Genomic DNA, 19,164 nt, shown 5'->3' with positions numbered 1-19,164 from the left:
TGGTACTTTTTTAATTGTTAAAATTTAGTGACGTACTCTGATTTGAGCATACCAATTAAGATGTGGGATAGTTCAATTTCACTCACAATACACTGGATTAAATGAGTGGCTGTAAAACCTGGGTTGTCAATAAGGGAGTGCCAATACATATTAACAAAAAAGTGATATCGCCATACATCCATTTCGTTTTCACTGGATTGGATATCTAGCGCCATCAATAGCACTGAAACCATAGCATTCACAGCCAGTGGTCCCGATTTCCTGGACATTTACAGGTGACTTCCCTATCATTTTAGGGCATTTACAGGTTACTTCCTATTGATTATTTTATAGTGTTGCACCGATACCATTTTTTTGGCCCCGATACCAATACCTGGCTGAGCCGATACCATACCTATACCACTTTGAAATTTATACATATAGTGAATCCAGTACTTTTTTATTGCATACCTGATATGGGTGACAAACTGACAAGTTAAATAAAGGCCAAAATAGTGCTAAATTCGTGAAATTGAAACATGTACTAGTATAATGCTAGTCCAACATTGAGAAAGTAAAAATACCAAGAATGAATCAAGTTTTTTTAAACCCTGAGTTTTGGCTCTCAAAAGCCAAACAGTGCAACTTTCATGAAATTATAAGTAATAATAATTGACCACAGCATCCTGTCTCTCTATTAGCCTCCCTCTCTGCGCACCAGCAGCAACACACACTTAGCCACTTAGCTTAGCTTACTTCTACAGCACTTTTGAATAGGCTTGCCACCCGTCCTTTGGAAAAAGGAATCGTTCCGAATTGGGAATTAAAAGTAAACCCTACATTTGAAACATCTCTCAAATTACTGAGCCATTTCTTTCAGTAAAAGACAAAGTAAAGTAGAAGTGAGCTGACCAGGGTTTGTTGCTCCGGTCCCGCCCCTTTTCTCTTGGCAGCAGTTGCTGCTGTTGTAACCTCAAACTCTTTGGGTTCGTTCACGTTTAGTCTAAAATGTTATATCTGGTTCGAGGTATTGAAACTGGCCGATTTAGCTCCACCTCTTGAAACTTTCAGGCCGCAAATCTTGCATGCAGCCATTGTACTGGACATTTTCCTCTCGTAGTTTGTTTTTCCTACATATGAAAAAGCTGCCCCGGCATTGGTTAAGAGTGGCTATTCGCCCGCTCTCATTGGTCTGGAGGAGGCCAATAGAGATACCTGCTTGGCATGCAAAGTGATCACGTGTCATCACACAACAGAGAGTGTAGTGAGCGTCAGGAGAAAAAAAGGCTGCGGTCACGTGTTATAATTAGGGGTGTCAAAATTATCGCGTTCATGGGCGGTAATTTAATTTTTTAAATTAATCACGTTAAAATATTTGACGCAATTAACGCACATGCCCCGCTCAAACAGATTAAAATGACAGCACAGTGCAATGTCCACTTGTTACTTGTGTTTTTTGGGAGTTTTGTCGCCCTCTGCTGGCGCTTGGGTGCAACTGATTTTATGGGCTTCAGCACCCATGAGCATTGTGTAATTATTGACGTCAACAATGGCGGGCTACTAGTTTATTTTTTGATTGAAAATTTTACAAATTTTATTAAAACAAAAACATTAAGAGGGGTTTTGATATAACATTTCCATAACTTGTACTAACATTTATCTTTTAAGAACTACAAGTCTTTCTATCCATGGATCGCTTTAACAGAATGTTAATAATGTTAATGCCATCTTGTTGATTTATTGTTATAACAAATACAGTACTTATGTACCGTATGTTGAATGTATACATCCATCTTGTGTCTTATCTTTCCATTCCAACAATAATTTACAGAAAAATATGGCATACTTTAGAGATGGTTTGAATTGTGATTAATTACGATTAATTAATTTTTAAGCTGTAATTAACTCGATTAAAAATCTTAATCGTTTGACAGCCCTAGTTATAATACTGGACCGGTAAATGGTAACGGTGCCCTCTTTATTGGTACTCGCCGATACAGATACCACCATTTCTTGCCGGATCGGCCACCCCTGCCGATACTGGCATCTTTAACTCATTTGCTCCCAAAAACGTGTAAATAAATTCTATTTTTAATTGTTTCAGTGTCCCAAAGGCGTATTTATACATCTTTTATGTTTTGTTTTGTTTTTTTCAAAAGAGACATCTCTGGGTTGTGATTCAATTTAGCTACAAAGCTGAAAATCCATTTTAAAGCAATATAACTGGCCACTGGAGGGCAGTAGCGCATTTGGTAAGACCCGCAACCCGATTCAACGGCAACGAACGGCCATGCCGCAAAGCCGGGGCGCCGGCGGAAGACGACCGAATGGATGCCAGGCGGCGGACGACCGAGCAGAACAACCGGTAGGACGCCCGGGATGCCAGGCGCTGGACGACCGAGCAGAACGACCGGGACCACTAGATGTCGTTGAGTCCGTGCTGGTTGCGAGCAGAGCCCGCAGAGACTCAAAAAAAATAATCTTTTTGAGACAGGCAACGATGAGGGAAAAGTTTAACCGGCTGTCGCGGCCACAATAGTGTCATCTTTCAGTTTGTTATGTGTGAATAAATTGTTACTTTGCTATCAAAAGCTCTATTTGTCTTGTTGTTTCTGTTATTTTGTAAAAGGAAAACATTATTCAGATGTTTGGGATGTAACTAAAGCAAAAATAGCTGTGTTAAAGTCAAAGCTATGTTTGAAATGTATGCTTTCACAAAAAGCTAAATTTCTCTTTTTTCATCAGAAATTGCTCAAACTAAGCTATTTTCTAATGCTGATTTCGAAAAAATGGAAAAAGATATGAACTTACTTTTTATTCTGCTGAAAGAAGAGAGTCTAATCTTTCTTATGGTGGCTTTCATGTTTATATAGCAATAGAACAGAATTTTCTGTGGGCCTTGCAAAATCCGTCAGAATCCAGTAAAACGGACGGGAGCAAAGGGCCTTGCTCCGGTGAAAATGGCCGGGAGTGAATGAGTTAATTTTTGAGTCACTTCCTATTCATTTGGGGACATTCTCCAGTCGCCGACTATTTAGTAACCCAAAATCAACATGAAGCGACCCCAAAATTGTCGACTTTTTACTCGAGACATTGCAGTCAAGCATGCTATCCTCATTAAAATATGAAAACCTATAAATGTTTGGGTGGTTTTAGTTAAAGCAGACACTGTATTATCATCTGTGTGATTTTGACAAAGATCAGATAACATTTGGTGGTGATTTTATGCAGAAATGTGCCTTGCAAAGCCACATCTAATAATAAAATTAAAAAAAAAACAAAAAAGTTTTAGTAGCATTTTCTTACCCAGTTTAAGGGCTCCTGCCAGACCCCTGATGACAGTGACTGGGTTGGCAGGGTTAGTGCAGAACTGATGGAGAGGAGGGTAGAAGGCATCCCTCTTGTTTTCCAACTGTTTCGGAAAGGTATCGCAAGCATTTAACTCTTTCAGGTAAATAGTTTCCCCAACATTAGAGTATAATATGTGTCAATTTGGCAAAAGTGGGCTCATACTTACATAAATACTGGGCGTTGGTGGGTTAAGCTTGTCCTTGGGCAAAGGAGGCGACGGTATGATCGGGGGTCGAGGTGGCGGGCACTTGTCCAGAATGATGCTGCTTGTCGATAGACCATTCTTGCCAAGATTCCTAAGGCGTGGAGAGTCATGTGATTGGTTCAAATAAAAAGTCGGATAAGTTTTTAAGTACATTAGCTACCATCCATGATTTTGTATGTACAGTATGAATAAGCTACAACGTGCCTGTCAGGCAGAACAACCCCGCGGACTTTATTCGACACTCCTGGTTTAAGTGACGAGCTCCATCTAGTGTTAAGCTGAGTAGTGCAACAGAATGTAGGCTGAATTGAAGCTTCTTGTGCAGGCAAATAAAAACTGTGCAAGGGGGCGTAGTTTGGACACCCCTGTTCTAAAATACTTAATACGAAATTTTCGAACTATAAGCCACTACTTTTTTCCTTCATTTGGAATCCTGCGGCTTATAGTCCAGTGCGGCTTGTTTGTTGACATAGCTGGGTTCATAGGTAACACTTTATTTGACAGCGGCGTCATAAGACCGTTGTAATTATATGGGGCTTTGCTATGGCAAAGGCCTCGATAGCAAAATTCTATTTATTTATTTTATTTTTTTTTTTTTTTGGAATGGCGTTTCTTTGGCGCGCCGCAGAGCGGCACCGTTCGAATATCGAAACGAATGGAATTTTCAAGAAACGCAGGGACTTTTTCGAACGACCCCTAAAAATTTTCCCTTCGCCCATAAATGCTGATTTTTCTGAAAAAAAAAAATCAAAATGTATCTAGTCCTACAAATTTTGACCAAACACATAATTTGGACATCAAAAATTCCGGGACACTGAGGGGCATAAAAGCTGTATACAGAATTTGGAAAAATTGTGTGGTTCCCCCAAAATTTGCCAAAAACTGTCCCATTCATTTGTAATGGGATGCCTAATTATATGGGGCTTTGCTATAACAAAGTAAAAATAAAATTCTACTTTTTTTTTTGAATGGCGTTTCTTCGGCGCGCCGCGCAACCCAAACAATTTGACCGATCGGCACCGTTAGAATATCGAAACGACCGGAATTTTCGCGTGACGCAGGGACTTTTTCGTACGACCCCGAAAAATTTTCCATTCGCCTGTAAGGGCCTATTTTTCGGGGAAAAAAAATAAAATAAAATATTTTAAAATGTATCTAGTCCTACAGATTTTGATGACATTTTGATGTCATTGACAGCATGGAAGTCCAAATTTCACATTCATTTCCAATGGCATTTACTTTGGTTAATGCCATAGACGGCTATGTATGTTGATTTGATTGATGCCAATGTACTTGGATTGAATTGATGCATATGTAAGTCGATGCCATTGTCGGCCATGGACGTCCAAATTTCCCATTCATTTCTAATGGCAAAAAAATAAACGGTGTCCCCAAATATTGTCCCCCGAAATGTGTCTATATCAACCTGGGCGGGGCTAAGATCTATCTCGCCACAGCCAAGCCCTATAGTAATTTCACCAGAAATTGCAGTTTCTAGTTATGACATGACACTATCATGGGCATTACTGAATGCTTATGACAGATGTCATTAAGTGCCATCCGGCAAATTATGTCACGGACTCCATTTATGTCCAGTTTGGATCTTTTACATCCATTTAAAAGTGAGATAATATGCCAGATAACACTAAATGACATGTGTTGTAAGCATTCATTAATGCTCATGACACTGTCATGTCATAATTATTGTCTAATGACAGTCTCATGGCACCCTATCAATAAAAGTGTTACAAAATACCATAACTAGCAATTAATGAAACAACTGGAACAGCAACTGAAGAAATAATTCGAACAAAACATGAATTATCATTGTTATTTCCATCTGTAGCGCTGCAATGCATGCTCGGAGGCATGTTGGACGATAACAATGTTGACAGCAGGTGGCAGCAGAGGTTGACTGTCTCCCCCAAAAGGAGCAGCGATGGCCAATTGAAGCTTCTTGAAGCAATGATGATTTTCAGCCAATTCAAAGCTTCCTGGTGGTTCATTTGGTCTTATGACAGTTGTATGATGCTGAAAATTACGGTAACCACATAAGGAGTGAGAAGCATCGTACCTGCACACTTTGAGCACTTCGCTGGAGCTAGGGTAGATGGAAACAGAAGACCAAGGAGCCAGGCCAGCGGAGGCCGAGTGTCTGTGCACGGCCCCTTCTGTCTTTTGCGGGCTCAGAGAGTCCTCCGTCCCGTTGATTGCGGGCCCCTGTGTGTCCATTTGGCTGGTAAGGCGGGAGAGGCTGTTGGAGGAGTGCACAGTGGCAGGGGCGCTGGTGGAGCACAGTGGCGAAGATGTCAAGAATTGCTCCGATGCAGCTTTAGCAGCACCCGCGTGGACATTGTTGATTTTCTCTGAGAAAGGCCCTGCGTGGTTACTACTGTTCTCATTATCTTCATCATTCCTGTTGGTTGCGGTGGCTTTTCCCTTTAGCAAGGCCGAGAGCGGAGGATTGTCTAAAGCGGGAGCGCCGGGGGTCGGAGAGCCGGGTTCTTCCGTCACCCGCGGTCGGACGTGATTCGTCAATCCCGGTGCGGGCGCGGTGCCGGAACACTGGGTTATCCCTGTATTGGCGGTAGCGTCGGGGCCCGGCGACAGAGCGGCAGCCGCTCCCGCGCTACCGCCGGAAGGCGCGTTGTCTTTGGTGAGGAGCCCTGAGGTAGTGGCGGAATGGGGAGGCGAGGAAAAGTGGTTGGGGGTGGACCTGGGGGACGTTGGGGATAAAGAGGAGGCCGACGACGAGGCAGTGCAGGGCCCGGAATGTCCCACCTGATTGAGAATAGCCGAGGAGGAAAATGAGGTTTGAGGGGAAGAGGAGGAAGAAGAGAAAGGGGGTTCTCCATTGGGACCTGCCGAATGTGAACCTGGACCTTTGTGAAGCCCCTAGACAAAGAGGAGAGGAAACGTCACCGATTTTATTTCATTTTTACTTGCCACTGAGTCACGCAATTTTAATTCTCTGTTTGTCCTTGCACATGTGGTAGAATTGACAATAAAGCAAACTTTGAATTTTAGGACGATATCGCAACGCTGAAAGTTGAGAAAAAATGGGCTACTTCATATGCATTGTTGTTTTCGTCAACGATGACAAAAATTTCGCTGACGAACAAGTGTTTCCGTGACAATGACGAGCTAAAAACATGCACGGACACGAGACCGTTGCCAGTTTTCGTCTGACGAGAAGACAACACGACGAAAATGCGACATTGTTTCTGTCATACAATATGTTTGCAATTCATGACATTTTCGTATTGTATGTGGAGTAGGTCAGCCGGCATCGTAGCAGTGCTTACGTTATGCTAACTTGACCATCATTGGTGTTAGGATATGCTTCAAGCAAAGGCGTAGGTTTGCATCGGGACGGTATGGACATAACACTAGCAACTTTTCAGGATGCTCAAATTGTCCCCACCAACTTTTAAGCAACATTATTTGCATTATATAGTGACCTCAGTTATTTGGGCAATTTAGATAGTCTCGCCATATGATGTAAGGATAGAATTGACCCTACCATTATTAAGTGAATTATTTTAATTATGTTCAGACTTATATTTACCCTTTTTCACTGCTGAGTGTGCCAGTCCATTTTTTCCCCTCAAATACATGTTTGATTGGCTGATGAGCCACACACACAAACACACATATAAAATCACAGCTGCAGCCCCATGCACCCCACCCCCCTCAGAGAGGAGGGATATTAGTAAGCTTGAAAACGATAAACCGATACGACCGGATATCCGGTTTAACAGGCGAGCGAGTCGGCTGTATCGGTAGGAAACTAACTATTCGACAGTAAACAGGCAGTTGAACAGATGTATCAATAGTACAATACGAGCTTGGCTATCGCGAGCACAACATTCAGCATTCATGCCATTGCATTAATAGTTTTATGTACTAAGCCATGTGTAAATGAATGACACATAATTAGCTCGCACTTAACTAATGCTACGCAGTGCCTTCCCCGCTGCTCAACCCCAAGGATCGCCACACTTCAAGTGAGACAGCACACATCACATAATATGAACAGCCACTACTCACAGTCGTGGTTGCCTCAACTTCCCATCATGCATTTCGATCGTGACGGGCGTGTCATAACTACGCCAGAGCAAACGAAACCAGTCGCGCATGCTAAAACAATGGACAAACAACACGAGCGCTGACACCAGCTTGCCAGGCGGAAGTTACGAATGACAGCGAGTGATTTTCAACGCACGTCGGACTTTGAAGTGAAGACGGCAGCCAGATTTGCATGGGACAGAGATCGTGAGTTCTTAACCCTGAAAAATAACCCACTACAATGGTGGAAAGGGCGGCATATTGTTTCCACGAAACGCAGTCTACTTAAACATGAACATGTGGATTAGTTGATCTTCCTCTAGAAAAATCTGCCCTTCAAAAAAGATATTGACAGTGATGAGGAATAAAAATATGGAAGCACAGGCATAAGTGAATGACTTTGCTGTGTATAAGGTTAAAATAATGATTATTGACCTATCTGGCAAAAATGCCATGTTTTTATTCCCCCAATTATACCAGAGGTAAAGAATAATAGCATTATGCTTTATTTATAATGTATTTATTATGATAACACTAACAGGTTTAATTCTTTTCTTCTGGAGCTCCTGCATATAATTTTAGTTTGTAAGATGTTTACGTTTAAAGGTTGCACTTAAATTACCTACCTCTTGTGTTCAAAACACCAGGAAATACAGAGATTGAATTACTACACTTTATTGTTGTCTGTCACTGGAGTTTTATTTTATTATCAATCCCAGCCAACAAAATGATGGTCATCTAGTTAGCCTTATTTTTTTTTCATGTCTCAAAAATAAACATACATTGGTATGAACTTTTTTTGTTTAATTTTGCTTGTAGAAATGTGGTCTTTTTTATCCGTTTAAAATACTGTAAGAACAAACAACAAATGTTTACTATTGTATCGTTTTCACACTGTATCGAACCGTATTGTTCTTAAACTGTATCGAATCGTATCGAATCGCTGCCTTAAAAATGTATCTTTTTTTTTTTTTATCGAATCGTAACCTGTGTATCTAGATACATATCGAATTGGCTTCATACCAGAGATTCCCAACCCTAGATATTAGAAGGGTTTTTATTTTTTCAGCCAGCAGCAGCTGCAGCCACTGTAAGTAATGTAAAAACACATCAACGTTGTGAAGGTGTGGAACACACCACTAATTTTGCTACTTAAAGTCTGACCTTTATCAGGGTTAGCATAACATTAAACTGTGTGAATTTATGAACCTGCAAAACTTGAGTAAGAAGCCGCTTAGAGAGTGTCCTCCTTTATGCATGTTCTACTGTTAACATTAAAGAAACTGTAACAAATGTAGTGGTTTATCTCTTTCGGCCCAATTTTCATATTTATTTCATTTATGTGGCAAAAGAGCTTTCATTTTTTTCTTGAGTTTGGCTGTACTTGTGGACAGAATAAGTAGTGTCTTACCTGAAGGAAGGCTGAATTTTTATTTATTTTTGTTAAGAGGTTTTTTCAGTTATACTTAATGTATATATCTATATATTATCAGGGCTGTCAAAATTATCGCGTTAACGGGCGGTAATTAATTTTTTTAATTAATCACGTTAAAATATTTGACGCAATTAACACACATGCCCCGCTCAAACAGATTAAAATGACAGCACAGTGCAAATGTCGGCTTGTTACTTGTGTTTTTTTGGAGTTTTGTCACCCTCTGCTGGCGCTTGGGTGCGACTGATTTAATGGGCTTAAGCACCCATGAGCATTGTGTAATTTTTGACATCAACAACGCCTATTTAGATATATTATAGACATATTATTATTAGGGCTGTCAAAATTATCGCGTTAACAGGCAGTAATTACTTTTTAAAATTAATCACGTTAAAATATTTGATGCCATTACCGCACATGCCCCGCTCAAAAAGATTAAAATGACAGCTCAGTGCAAATGTCGACTTGTTACTTGTGTTTTTTTGGAGTTTTGTCGCCCTCTGCTGGCGCTTGGGTCCAACTGATTTTATGGGTTAGTACCATGAGTGAGCATGGTGTAATTATTGACATCAACGATGGTGGGCTACTATTTTATTTTTTGATTGAAAATTTTACAAATTTTATTAAAATGAAAACATTAAGAGGGGTTTTAATATAACATTTCCATAACTTGTACTAACATTTATCTTTAAAGAACTACAAGTCTTTCTATCCATGGATCGCTTTAACAGAATGTTAATGATCTTAATGCAATCTTGTTGATTTATTATTATAATAAACAAATACAGTACTTATGTACCCGTATGTTGAATGCATATATCCATCTTGTGTCTTACCTTTCCATTCCAACAATTTACAGAAATATATGGCATATTTTAGAGATGGTTTGAATTGCGATTAATTATGATTATTTAATTTTTAAGCTGTAATTAACTCGATTAAAAATTTTAACCGTTTGACAGCCCTATATATTATATTAATTTCTCAGCAGTGTTGAGCGGTTTTAAGACAAATGTTTATTTTTTTGCATTCCTGGATAGTTAAGAGATTAATAACAAGTTTGAATGTATTGTGTATTTTTACATGATTTATGTTCAAATATTGTAATATAAATTTGCTACTTAAATCCACACATTTATTCTGGAAGTTTTCATACTGTTTTAGTAGTTTTTGAAAACATAGGTTTGAATCAAATGGTGTATCACCTGATGCAATACATATGAAAGTTGGTATACGTCAATACAGATGTATTTTGCATTGGTCATTTAGCCTATCAATTAATTTGGTTCTTGATTATTGGAGAGAAATGTAGCCCTGACTCCCACTACACCCAATCTGTTTGGTCTTATTAATGTCCCATCCCCAGCAAAAGGTGTACATGCAGGTTATGCTGTTATATCGTCCCAACCAATGTTGAGACCAAACCTACGCCCTTGGCTTCAAGCTAGGCTGCTCTCCATCTTGCTTTTTTTTAAACACATGGAATGATTTGTTTTCATAGCTTGGCAAAATATGAAATGTTGCTTTAGCCTGTAAAGGTCTGTTCTAAGTGATCATCAAGACACTAAAGGTAACTCGTAGCATTAGCGTCGCATTCAAATTGGCGTTAGCTTTATTATTTAGCGAGTTTGTGGTGTCCAGGTGCGTTTAATAATTTAAACAATGCTGTTGAGCAGCGTTGTTTCCGTCAACAATGACGATGGGTCCACCCATCTCGGAAACTCTGGTACCATAAAAAGATCCAAGATCTCCAGTAGAAAATACGACTTAAGGGGGTGTCCATATGCAATTTCCACTCGACAATTGGTATTTACCACACTTACGATATCACGTGAAGGCAGCATAAGACTGAAGTATTTTCGTCCAAAAGACTACGACGAAAATGAAAAAGGCTGCTAAAAACAACACTGTTTATTAAAATACAGTATATCATCAATGCGACAAAAGTAACTTTCCCTCTCAACCACCAGGCGTCACCATCGCCACATTTATCTAAATTGGCCTACCGAGCCACCCTTCAGAGATGTAAATCATGCATCTTTCTACATCAAAATTTTAACAATCTTACCATTTGATAGAGCGTGGCAGTCTCTACGTACTTGCCGTCGACTTGCAAGTTTGCCTCACTTTCGCCTGTTTAAGCAGTGCTCAGCACTGCAAATAAATAGGGGGGCCTCAGATTTTGGGGACCTCAGGCTGAAACGGCGTATTGGTGGTGGCTATTTTAACACCAAGTGAAAACGTCCCTACTGTAGCCAAATAGGAGGTAAGACATCGCCTGTTTTTGATGTTACTTTGAGCAATGGTAGGTGAGCGCTGGCTCCTTGACTAGTCAAGAGATTGGGGGGTTGTAGCAGTCATGTCGCCTAAATAATTTGCTTACATTTTTCATGACGCATGATCATGTCACAAAGGTTTTACTTCACCTTGTTGGCATGTTGACTATGGACTTCCCTAAAACTAGGATGGGTCGCCAAAGAGTTTATTGCTATGTACTTTATGTTCCTTATATCATGTTTGAATTGGTATACAGCAGCCTTACTAGTGACTCAAATATTGCCCAGTTCACTAACTATTAGGGCATTCATAGGAATTGCAGGAAACGTGTTCATACTATTTGGAATTCACCAGAATCTGAATGTCTATCTGTCTGCGGAGACTATAAAACACACAGTCATCAATATGCCATGTAATATTTATCATTTTGTAGTGAGGTTAAAAAAAAAAAAAAAAAAAAAAAAAAAAAGGACTCAAAAACTGTAAATGTATTTTGCTTCTGCCTTAAACACTAGTTGTTGCCTCTCCATGGGAACCAACCGGTCACCATTGATTTTAAGAATGTCTTTATAACTTGGATAGACGATAGACAAATTCATAAAAATCTGTAAAAAATAAATAAATAAATAAATTGTTGGGCTGCCAAGGAATGCAGTAAGTATTGTACAAGGGGATAAGCGACACTCCTGCTGCAAATTGTGGCAGTGCTTTTCAGACATGTGCACCGGTCAGGTTATCCAATAAAGCAAGGAAAAAAATATAATCTGGCGACTATATCGCAATCCTTTATGTCTCAATACCAAGTATCGATACTGTAGATACAATGGTTTGAAAAAGTATCTGAACCTTTTGAAAATCCGCACATTTCTGCATAAAATCACCATCAAATGTAATTTGATCTTTGTCAAAATCACACAGATGAAAAAATTGTCTGCTTGACATCTATAGGTTTTCATATTGTGATGAGGATAGCATGCAAACAATGACAGAAGGGGAAAAAATAAGGAAGTTAACCATCACATTTAATATTTTGTGCCCCCCCCCCCCCCCCCCCCCCCAAAATATGAAAACCTACAGTGGGGCAAATAAGTCAACCACTTATTGTGCAAGTTCTCCCACTTGAAAATATTAGAGAGGCCTGTAATTGTCAACATGGGTAAACTTCAACCATGAGAGACAATGTGGAAAAAAAAAAAAAAAAAAACAGAAAATCACATTGTTTGATTTATAAAGAATTTATTTTCAAATCATGATGGACACTAAATATTTGGTCATTGCCAAAAGTTCATCTCAGTACTTTGTTATGTACCCTTCGTTGGCAATAACGGAGGCCAAATGTTTTCTGTAACTCTTCACAAGGTTTTCACACACTGTTGCTGGTATTTTGGCCCATTCCTCCATGCAGATCTCCTCTAGATCAGTGATGTTTTGGGGCTGTCGTTGGGCAACACGAACTTTCAAACCTCTCCACAGATTTTCTATGGGGTTGAGATCCGGAGACTGGCTAGGCCACTCCAGGACCTGGAAATGCTTCTCACGAAGCCACTCCTTTGTTGCCCTGGCTGTGTATTTGGGATCATTGTCATGCTGAAAGACCAGCCACGTCTCATCTTTAATGCCCTTGCTGACGGAAGGAGATTTTCACTCAAAATCTCTCGATACTTGGCCCTAGTAATTCTTTCCTTTACACAGATCAGACGTCCTGGTCCCTTTGCAGAAAAACAACCCCAAAGCATGAGGTTTCCACCCCCAATGCTTCACAGTGGGTATGGTGTTCTTCGGATGCAATTCAGTATTCGTTCTCCTCCAAACACGAGAACCTGTGTTTCTACTAAAAAGTTCTATTTTGGTTTCATCTGACCCATAACACATTCTCCCAGTCCTCTTCTGGATCATCCAAATGCTCTCTAGCGAACCGCAGACAGGCCTGGACGTGTACTTTCTTCAGCAGGGGGACATGTCTGGCAGTACAGGATTTGAGTCCCTGGCGGCGCATTGTGTTACTAATAGCAGCCCTTGTTACTGTGGTCCCAGCTCTCTGTAGGTCATTCACTAGGTCCCCCCCGTGTGGTTCTGGGATTTTTGCTCACCGTTCTTGTTATCATTTTGACGCCACGGGGTGAGATCTTGCATGGAGCCCCAGATCGAGGGAGATACTCAGTGGTCTTGTATGTCTTCCATTTTCTAATAATTGCTCCCACAGTTGATTTCTTTACACCAAGCATTTTACCTATTGCAGATTCAGTCTTCCTAGCCTGGTGCAGGTCTAGAATTTTGTCTCTGGTGTCCTTCAACAGCTCTTTGGTCTTGGCCATAGTGGAGTTTGGAGTGTGACTGAATGAGATTGTGGACAGGTGTCTTTTGTGCCGATAATGAGTTAAAATAGGTGTCATTAATACAGGTAACGAGTGGAGCCCTCTTTAGATCTTGTTAGAAGAAGTTAGACCTCTTCGACAGCCAAAAATCTTGCTTGTTTGTCAGTGATCAAATACTTATTTTCCACTCTAATTTGGAAATAAATTCTTTAAAAATCAGACAATGTGATTTTCTGTTTTTTTTCCACATTGTGTCTCTCATGGTTGAGGTTTACCCATGTTGACAATTACAGGCCTCTTTAATCCTTTCAAGTAGGAGAACTTGCACAATTGGCGGTTGACTAAATACTTATTTGCCCCACTGTCTAAATATTTGTCTGGTTTTAGTTCAAGCAGACACTGTTTTTACATCTGTTTGATTTTGACAAAGCTCACATTTGATGGTGATTGTATGCAGAAATGTGAGAAATTCCAAAAGGTTCAGATACTTTTTCATACCACTGTATGTTTATCAAACAAGAAAAAAACAGCTATATCTTAAGTAGTGCACTTAGTGGTGAAGCTAGAAGCGACATGGCGTTACAAAAATAATACCCTAAATTGGAAAATATAAAGGTAACGGTGGTTTACCTGAGTGTTGGCGTTGCTATGCGGGCTCCGCCACGTCTCGTCTGGATGAGCGGGACTGGCGCTGCTGGTGCTGGGGTGACTGACGGCTGTGCAGTTGTGAGGTAGAGAGTTCTGCTGTGCGTAAGGCACGTTTCCGTTGCTCATGCTGCCACCTCCCAGCACTGCGGCGTGGTCCCCTGTAGAATACCTCGTGTCGGGCGGCCCCGACGACGGACTCGAACACGACCCGTTGGCCGCGGGCTGGGCGGCGCACGGCGGTCTGATGGCTGCGTGATTCAGGGGGGAGGAGCGGGGGAGGCCTGCGTGGCAGTTGGGGGACTCCGCCTTAGGACCGTTGGGAAGGCTGGGCCGAAGCTGGGCCCCCACTCTCGTCTGTAACAGTGGCAATATGTTGGATTTTCAGGATAATTTTCTTTTTCTTCTTTTTCTCTCAAGTACACACGTGTACCTGCTGCTGATGCTGCTGCATGAGTGAGAACTGGTTCTCCAGCTGATCCAGCATTTGCACCTGGATGGGCTTGAGGATGGCTCTGTTTGTACGCAAGTGATCTAGAAGCTGAAAAGAACGCAAACCGTTTTATTTCTAAAATCTACACACACAGAGAACATGGGACAAGCAGAAAATATGCATTACGGTAAGAAAGGACATTTACCAAAGCTAGCTTATAATAGCAGAATGGATGATGACTGGGTATTTTTTTTTCCATCAACAATTTGAGCTCCCTAATATTTTATTTACAGTAAAATATCCCATTGATTAATGTCTAAAAACAAGCAATATTATGATGGAAATGATCACCTATGGCGAGGAAGTAAGCATGTGTAAACGTAACAACTACTAACAAAATTTTTTTTTTTAAATTTGTTTTAAAAAAAAGACAAATTCAGCTTGTAGCAGTGTTGTTTTTATCAACAATGACGATATGAGATTTCGACGGTATGCTAACCTTAAACAAAAATAACATGGTTTCAGGGTATTGCTCTAAAATGTGCCATTTTGAGATGTATGGGAGATGTATATTTTCCATTGAACAAGAGTTTCTTTTTTCACAACATATTTGCAAATTGGAACAACAACATTTATTATTTGACGCGAGACGCGGCCCTCCTGCGTCAATACTACTAGCTAGGATCCGGCAGACCTTGGTGTAAAAATACGGTCGATTTTCAAACTAATATGCAATCGTAACCCACTTTTTGAGTCCATCAGATCTCTTGAGTAGTAGATCGGGGCACAGTTGACTTGTCTTTGTTGATTTACTGCCGTCTTCTCAGCTATAATAATAACCAACACGGCCCCGTGTTCAATACAAAACCCTCCTATCGCAACAAAACAAGAAGGAACTAATATTCACATAGGAACTAAAGTTATACAACATAAAATATACAACATAAATGAATACCACGTCATATTTGTAAAATATAAACAGATAATAAAATAATAGCCCATTTAAATCAAAAAATTGAAATGAGCGAAAACACCTGTGATTAAATAATAAGAATAATATACAGATGCTTAGTTACACAATTTAATTTATTCATTTCTGTGTAGTGCTTTAAATAGAGAAAATCCACCAATAAAGCTTTTAAAAACCGTTCATAAGAAAAAAAAAAGATTGAGACATTTCATTTGTAAAATACACGTTAAAATCTTTGTCATTGGGATTGCTTTTCTCTTTAGCGCAGGACTTCTTTTTTCTTCTTTCAGAAAGAAAGCTGACCAATACGCGGGGTCTGAAAGGCAAATTGTTGTTGGATTATCTTTAAATGCCCGCTACTTTTTGAGCAGAATTCTAGCTTTGTTCCTATTGTTGTTAGCACAAAGGTGTTATTAACAACTAGCACATTTATATTTTGGATTTTGTTTTATTACTGTACCGAAAATGAACCGAACCATGACCTCAAAACCGAGGTACGTACCGAACCGAGATTTTTGTGTGCCGTTACACCCCTAGTACTTATAATAGTAATTTTATAGACAAATGATACTATTTACCGTGGCAGCAGAGTTTGGTAGAGCGTGAAACATTTATGCCTTCCCTGGGTGGGAGTAACAGAAAATATTGGAGAAGCACTGCTTTAAACCAAGAATTAAGACTGTTTTACGTGCATATCGATAAAGAATTCAGGGATTTAAGCATTTATTCTAGGGCTGTCAAACAATTAAAATTTTTAATCGAGTTAATTATAGCTTAAAAATTAATCGTAATTAATCGCAATTCAAACCATCTATAAAATATGCCATGTTTTTCTGTAAATTATTGTTGGAATGGAAAGATAAGACAAGATGGATATATATATTCAACATACGGTACATAAGTACTGTCTTTGTTTATTATAACAATAAATCAACAAGATGGCATTAACATTATAAACATTCTGTTAAAGCGATCCATGGATAGAAAGACATGTAGTTCTTATATGTTAGTACAAGTTATAGAAGTTTTATATTAAAATCCCTCTTAATATTTTTAATGTTTTAATAAAATTTGTAAAATTTTCAATCAAAAAATAAACTAGTAGCCCGCCATTGTTGATGTCAATAATTACACAATGCTCATGGGTGCTTAAGCCCATAAAATCAGGCGCACCCAAGCGCCAGCAGAGGGTGTCAAAACTCCAAAAAACACAAGTAGCAAGTAGACATTGCACTCTGCTGTCATTTTAATCTGTTTGAGCGGGGCATGTGCGTTAATTGCGTCAAATATTTTAACGTGATTAATTTAAAAAATTAATTACCGCCCGTTAACGCGATAATTTTGACAGCACTAATTTATCCACAAGAATTTTCAACAAAAAAAAGCTCTTTGTGATTCCACTCAGTCAGCTTTGACGGCCTCGCCAACACTGCAGGCCCCCTATTTATCGGCCCATGCCCCTTATCCCGTCAATACATTATGAAGTCTATGGCAGATCATTAAATATTAACAATATTTATAAAAAAACGAAAAAAAAAAAAAAAAAAGGCCAAACAATATTAGCCTGTAGCCGTCATTTGTCTTGCCTTCTTTGTGGTGCATTATGGGTCACAATAACTTTATTTAAAGTAAAAAAAAAATGACAGGACAAACACACCAATACGGAGATATTTAATACCTGAAGCTTCTGTGGTGTGAGGTACCAGCCAGGAGCCGGCTGTTGATTGGCGCTGTTCGCACACGAATCTGCAACACTCTGCATACAAGCAAAGGGAAAAATCAATATATTCCACTCAAATTTCAAATGTTGGTGGGGCTGTGCGGTAATATGCTTCTTTTGGAATTACTTTGACTGGGCTGGCAGTGCGTTTCTTTTTGGCAGGATTGCCCTCTAGGTCGCTTTGGCCTCCCTCCCCCTTGCAAGCCTACAAAGCCAGCAGAGAAACAGCTTGTGACGACAGCCATCTGCGCTTTGGCAAGGAAATAATCAAACCAAAAAAAAGTACACTAGAACGTAAAATGATCACTGAAATCTTTTTAAAAAGAGTGGTTTGGAGCCTGGGGTTGGGATAAGAAATGGATCCTTTGCAAACGACCACTACATTTACATGCTTGCAAATAAAGAATGTATGAACACTGATTAATAATACAGCTTGCTTTCATGCCTTCAATCGTCGTTGGAACTACTGATTAAGTCCTTAATCAGTGTCTTCAAGGTGTACTTGTGGAATAATGCAACATCGATATTGCATTAGTGTGTAAACATGCAGTCGGGGTCTTTGTTGGGTTAACCTGCCCTACGACTTAAGTTACCTCATTATTCATTTTAGAAAATGTAATATGTTTCTGCCTAGAATAAAGCATAGTAATTAGTGTTGCACTGGTATCGGTATTGGAAATAATGCAATATGTATTCTTCGAGATTAGGTTTCCAAATGAAAGTTACGAATGTAACTAACCTCTGTGAAGTTGGCCCGCCATCAGTCGAAAATTTATAGGAAAAATTAGGTCATTCGTTTGTGCTGAAAAAAACAATTCATATGTCCTGCTATTGTTTTTGAGATATTATTTTAGGTAATGGGCCAATAAATGCCTTTTTTTTCCAACTACAAAAAAAAAATCAGCCGATAAAAAAGGATTTTGGTCAGACATCTGTGAGGGCAACTGTGGCTGCCGCTGACCCCGGAAGGACCTGCAGCAGCTTGAGGGCGGGCTGCTACAGGAATCTCCAGGCTTGCCTATTTTGTAAATATTGTAAGATTTTTTTAAGGGCTGTCAAACAATTAAATTTTTTAATTGAGTTAATTACAGCTTAAAAATCAATCAATGGCATACTGTACGCAGGCTATTTTTAGACCGTGACGTCGCATCGTAAAGCGGAAGTAAAGCCGAAGGGGGACATTATAGACCCGCCCTCGCATAGACCCAACGCAATTAGTGCTACTTTTCTCCGGTAATCTTTCAATAACGAACATGCCGATCACGCATTGCTTTTTTGGAACATGTAGAAACGACTCTAGACTAGTGATGCACGATAATACATTTTTCAACCGATATCGATAACCGATAATTTCCTGCCCCTTCCACCCGATAACCGATAATGTCACGCCGATAATTCTATTCAAATATGTAAAATTTTAAAGTATACAAAGATCAAATGTTACTGTGTAAAAATATAATTTAGTGCTATTTTTTTCCCACATCAAATGTGATCCAATAGTAAATTCCAACAACTAAACAATGGCAATGACGTTGTGTAATGGTAAGCTTTTGGCAACAATTACTTAGAGAGTAAACACCCAAGTTGCACAAAAATGCCTTTAAAAGTAAGCCATTCCTAACATATATATCACATTACTACACTGCAAAAACACCTCCTTAAAACTAGCAGAATTGGACAAAACTGTTGATTGCGCACATTTGGAGGCTAAATCAAGTATATCATAATCGGACTGCATTATCGGTTGAATTTCGTTTTATCTGGAT

At 39.6% G+C, this 19,164-nt stretch overlaps 1 protein-coding gene across 3 annotated transcripts in view; it reads right to left on the bottom strand.

Moving 5' to 3' along the window:
- Positions 1–19,164, bottom strand: part of kdm6a (lysine (K)-specific demethylase 6A) — a 79,264-nt gene that overhangs the window by 13,604 nt on the left and 46,496 nt on the right. For all 3 annotated transcript variants that reach the window (XM_057851830.1, XM_057851831.1, XM_057851832.1), the window contains 7 exons: positions 17,526–17,603; positions 17,357–17,434; positions 14,709–14,816; positions 14,261–14,632; positions 5,610–6,430; positions 3,497–3,626; positions 3,286–3,391 (listed from right to left, as the gene is read on the bottom strand). In XM_057851830.1, the coding sequence (XP_057707813.1) occupies positions 3,286–3,391; positions 3,497–3,626; positions 5,610–6,430; positions 14,261–14,632; positions 14,709–14,816; positions 17,357–17,434; positions 17,526–17,603 (1,693 nt within the window). The remainder of the gene's footprint in view (positions 1–3,285; positions 3,392–3,496; positions 3,627–5,609; positions 6,431–14,260; positions 14,633–14,708; positions 14,817–17,356; positions 17,435–17,525; positions 17,604–19,164) is intronic.

This window comes from Corythoichthys intestinalis, chromosome 12 (genome assembly GCF_030265065.1).
Source record: "Corythoichthys intestinalis isolate RoL2023-P3 chromosome 12, ASM3026506v1, whole genome shotgun sequence".
NCBI lineage: Eukaryota > Metazoa > Chordata > Actinopteri > Syngnathiformes > Syngnathidae > Corythoichthys > Corythoichthys intestinalis.
This window is presented reverse-complemented; position numbering and strand designations above follow the sequence as displayed.